Source organism: Chrysochloris asiatica, unplaced genomic scaffold, assembly GCF_000296735.1.
Source record: "Chrysochloris asiatica unplaced genomic scaffold, ChrAsi1.0 scaffold00141, whole genome shotgun sequence".
NCBI lineage: Eukaryota > Metazoa > Chordata > Mammalia > Afrosoricida > Chrysochloridae > Chrysochloris > Chrysochloris asiatica.
Window position 1 is genome coordinate 7458850 of NW_006408659.1, and position 5331 is coordinate 7464180.

The 5331-nt window shown below is 42.4% G+C and overlaps 1 protein-coding gene across 1 annotated transcript in view; it reads right to left on the reverse strand.

Moving 5' to 3' along the window:
- Positions 1-5087, reverse strand: part of LOC102825786 (chromosome unknown open reading frame, human C20orf196) — a 132319-nt gene extending 127232 nt beyond the window's left edge. Inside the window, exon 1 of the mRNA XM_006870420.1 lies at positions 4910-5087. Coding sequence (XP_006870482.1) covers positions 4910-5087 — 178 coding nt within the window. The remainder of the gene's footprint in view (positions 1-4909) is intronic.
- Between the last annotated feature and the right edge of the window lie 244 nt (positions 5088-5331).

Below are 5331 nucleotides of genomic sequence, written 5' to 3' on the forward strand. Positions count from 1 at the left end.
TGAGGTCTGCTTACCATGGAATGGTCAATCATTCAAGATGTTAACGGGAAGATGAGTGGAGTGGAAATAGGAACCACAGGGAGGAAGCGGGACTGTTGTTGCGTGGAAGGGATCGCAATCATTGAGATGAAATAAAGCATATGCTTCTCTGTGAACCTTCACTACAAAAGCTATTTACATGGAGTGATGGGGATATGATCTGGGTTGGAGAGTTTTAGGAGAAATGGGAGAAGAGAATTAGAGGCTTCAGGGGTAAGTGACCCTTTAAAGTGTTTTTCTGTAGAAAACAAAGCAGTGTAAAGGGATTGGGAGTCAAGAGGAATTGTTTTATCATGAGAGATTTTACAGTATATTTGGACAGTGATGAGAATAAGCCAGTAGAGAGGAGAATGGATGATGCAAGAGAGAGAGAGACAATTGCTGAGGTGACATCCTTGAGAAGTGAGAGTGGACAGGACCTAGTGGAGGATACGACAGGGACTTATCTTCCTGGAAACAGGATGGAAGGAAGCTGGTAGACCTGGAGCATGGGAGTGTGGACATTCTCTTCTGATTGCTCCTGCTTTCTTGATGAGAGAGGAAACAGTTATAAGGTGGAAAAGAAAGTAACAGTGATTTGCAGAGAGAGAAGATCTGAAACAATCACCCAGTACAGTGGGTAAGGAAGTATGTGAGGAAAATGGTCTATGATGGATGGGCAGAGCACTAAGGGTTCACTTGAGGTGGAAGGTCATGAACAGAAGGGGAACCCAATCGACATAGTGCTGAATTGAGCAGCCCAGGTGCTGAGTGATGAAGAGCTGGATTTCCCAAGAGCCCACTGTATGTCAGATACTCATTCATCACTATCACCTTTCTCCATGAGGCAGGTGTTATTATCTCCATTTTGCAAGTGAGGAAACAAGAACAGAGAGGCTAAGTGGCTTGCATAATGTCAAACACAAGGAAGAAGTAAAACCAGAATTCATACCAGGCAGCACCAGCATTTGAGTGCTCCTTCCCATGTTGCAACCTTAACAAGGGTTTCCAAAAGAGCCCTTTATGCATGAAGTAGTTAAAGAGTTTTAACCAGTATTCTACTATAAATATTTTGACATACTTCTTACTCTTAGAACTGTTGTCCAAATTCAAATGATTAACTGTCACTTTCCAAGAAAGACAATTAAAAAAAAAAAATTTAAACCGAGTCTATGCTGAATTCCCTTAAAGACAGGAGCCATTTTCCTGAAGGATTTCAACAGACCAACACTTCCAAAGGTGTCTATTCACATCTTCTAGGAAATGCTGCTGCTAGACAGAGATGATGAAGACAATCAACTTTAAGGATGCGGAAGACGGAAAAGGAAAGGATCTAAGGTACCATGTCTAGAAATAAAAAGGACAAGGAATAATCTAATCCTTAGTCAGAAGGCTGACTGAGCCTGATTATTCTGTGTCCAGAGAACTAGAATCAAATCATAAAGGAATTTTAAAGTATTTTTCATAGAATTCTTGAAGACACTGATAAGCACACACCCTACCCACTGCCATCATTGACTTCATTATCGTTGTTGTTGTTGTTAGGGATTGTCCAATCGGTTTTCACGCTGAGTGACTATATGTGACAGAGTAGAACTGCCCTATAGGGTTTTCTAAGGAGCTCTGGTAGTGTAGTGGTTATGAGTTGGGCTATTAACCTAAGGGTAAGCAGTTCGAAACTACCAGCAGTTTTGCAAGAGAAAGATGAGGCTTTCTGTTCCCATAAAGAATTACAGCCTCAGAAACCCTATATAGGGTCGCTATGAGTTGGAATTGACTCCACAGCACACCACCACCATCACAGGGTTTTCTAGACTGTAATCTCTTTTTTTAACTTTTTATTGTGAATAGAGTGCAGGTTTACAGGGCAAATTATCAGTTTTACCTTCAACACATCATTCACTTAATTTCATCAAGATTGCAATCCCCTCCATGTAAATATCACTCATCCCACTTCCTCCCTGGGTTTCTTCTTTGCATTTCTCCTTCTTTCCCCATCCTTCTGAATTTTGTCCTTAGCTAAATGCTGCCCTTTTGATTTTAAATGGTTGGCCATTCTATAGTGTATTGTTATTGTCCCCCCAATACACCTATCTAATACTTGGGTGAAAACTGAGCCACAGGGGTGAGCTCCGTTCCAGACCAGAAGGGTGACCAAGGGCCACAGTCTTAGGGGGTCCACCAGTCTCTCTCTGACCAGTAAGCCTGGTTTTTTTTTTTTCTTTTTCGTTTTAATGATTTGAGTTTTGTGACATATTTTCTCACACTCTATTCAGGATCTTCTAATATGATGCCTTTCAAAGCAGTTGGTTGGGGTAGCTGGACACCAGCTAGTTCTTTTGGTCTCAGTGTTGTGGAGACTGGTGTTCACATGGTCCATTAGTCCACTGGACTGTTTCCAAAGCATCTTCAATTTTCATCACTCTTTTTCCTCCAAACAGGGAGAGAACAATAGTTGCACCTTAAATGGCTGCTTATGAGCTTTTAAGTTCCCAGTCACTACTCACCAAAGAGGAAATAAAACATGGTCTTTGTGGACTATATTATGCTAATGGTGTCCCTGAGACTAGGGTCCTGAACCCCCAGGCCCAACAACTTGTTCCTTCAATGTGTTTGGTAATGTCTTTGAAGTTTTCATAATTTTGCCCCCTGTGTGCTCCACCCATATTCATGAATATGCTTGCAGCTTAGGTAAATCCCCAGGTACAAATATCCACTGTCAAACCTTTAAATATTTGTGAGCATACTCCCATTCTCCCTCCATACCTGTTCAGCCTGTGAGTCTGTCCATGTATGTACCCATAGGTCACTGTTAACTGTAGAACTGTTTAGGCTGTATTGACCTCTGTTCCCTTGAAATCTTACACTCCTCCCCATGCCTCCCCCTGCCTTCTCTTTATGAGAGCAGACTGACGGGTCTTTCGCCTATGGAGTCACTGGGTCAGTTCTTACTGCCGGCATGTGGGTTGGCAGTGGAGTGCTTATCCACTGCACCACAGGCTCCTTTCATTATCATTAAGAGTTACATCTTCTTCACATCCAACAAGTTCTCTTTTAAAATATATATTTGGATTTCCCAATAGTAATAACAATGGGTGGTGGTGGTTATGTGCTATGGAGTCGGTTCTGACTCACAGTGACCCTGCACAGGGTTGCTGAGGCTGTAAATCTTTACGGGAGCAGAAAGTCTCATCTTTATCCCATGGAACAGCTGGTAGTTTCCAACAGATGACCTTGAGATTAGCAGTCCGATTTGATTCCTGACCACTATGCTACCAGAGCTCCTTAATAATAACAATAGCAATGGAAATAATAATAATAATGGCTACATTGACAGAGCACCCATATCTGCTAAGCACCATGCTAAGTACTTTACATAGTTAATCTTGTGAGAAATAGCTGTTGGTGATCCATCTTCAGAATCAAGAAAATCTTGGGTGTAGCAAGTTGGCATGACAGAAGGGTACTCTGAGAATAGGAAGGGACTAGTTTGACCTGCTAGACTCTTTTAAAATAAGAATACACCCGTCAAAGAAGTAGCGGAAATTTATGGGGAGGGCATGAAACTAAGTTTAAATGAGAATGCTCCCTGTAGGGGCTAGTAGGGAAAGATTGTAAACTCCTAAGTACTCAGTAAAGGGGAAATGGAGGAGGGGTTTTTTTCCGAGTTAGGTTAATAAAACTCTTTGTCAAATGGCCATGTGGTGCGCCTGTCCTTGTCTATGGGGCTGGGTGCCCAAGTTTGGCAAATTGATTAAAGAAAACTTCACTCTCACTAAAATGAGTACAGACTGGATTACTTGAGTGTTTGTCAGTATAGACAACACTTCTCACAATCCTAATTCCATGAGGTAGTTATTCCTAGTGCCATTTTGGTAGTGAGGACTTTAGAGCTCAGCATTAAGACACATGCTCCGAGCCTCAGCACTTGTGGACCACCAGGACTGGATTGGGTAATGAATAGGGAGGAGGTAAGCTTTGCAAGCAGAGACGGTGTCTTCATTCTCTAGTGCTACTACCACAGAAGGGCCACAAATGGGTGGCTCTAACAGACAGATACATATTTCTTCTCAGTTTTAGGGGGCTAGACTTCAACCTGTGAATTCAGGTTGCACAAGCTCTAGAGGAAGGCGTTCTCTCGCTAGGGGGAGGTCCTTGTCTCTTCAGCTTCTGCTTCTGGCTACTTTGGCATCTATCTCTCTTATCTCTTCTTTCTTATCACTTCCTCCACTTCCTTATTTAATCTCTTTTCTATCTCAAAAGAGACAGACTGAAGATAGGCTTTGAACACATCCTGTCTCATTAATATACCAAAGATAACCCACTCCCAAATGGGAGTATAACCACAGGCTTAGCAGTTAGGATTTAGAGCACACAGTTTTGGGGGGCACGATTTAATCCATAACAGATGGGCACACCTATGTCAGGGAATTATCAGTAGGCTCAAGCAAGAGATTTGGCACTTCACTTGGGGAAACTTGTAGAAAAGTTGCCACTTAAATCCAAAGCTACTGCACAAAAGGAATGCCAAAGTCCCTATTATGATTACCTATCACACAAAACAGGCCCACACTGTTATTTTCTGCTAAAAATTTAAAAGAACAAAACAAAAACAACCCCACTTTCCCCTGGTTGAACCAAGGGTGCCCAGCCACTGAATGCATTTGGCTAGAGATCAGAAAAAGACCCAAGACAAAAAAGGGCTGCCAGGAAGCAATCTCTTGTGGGTGACACACCAGGGAGCTCTCTTTTGAAGTCTCTCCCAACAGCTAAGGTAAGATGTTTTTCTACCCAAGACAATGAACCAGGCTTCAGAGAGCTGCTATTTGAAAAAAGAGAAACAAACTATGACATACCTGTCTATCTGTTTGTTATAAACTCTGCTGCTTACCTGGATCCACATCAGAAGAGCCAGGAAAAGAAAAGGCTTCCAGAGAACTCAAAGCCTCGCTGTTGGTTCCCTGGCTGGGTTTCTGTAGCATGTAGTCTCTTATGTCAGAAGCAGATGGCAGGTCCAAAGAGCTGCTTTCCTCACACTGGCTGCATGGAGTGGCTTCCTGGGCCGCCATAGTCCTGCCACAGCAAAAGAAAAATAATTCAGAGTAAAAGGGATTATGTAGCAAGGAGCCTTCAGAGAGCCAGGGCTGGAAGGGCTGAAGTCCCAGCACCTTTAACATCAAATGACAGTCCAACCAGAATAATTTACTTGCCCCAAGAATAATAGTCTTCTTGTTTTTACTTAAGAGTCAGTATTTGTTTACCATGTTTTCTCCATTGGGAGAAACAAACATCTTGCACATGAAGAAGCCAGGA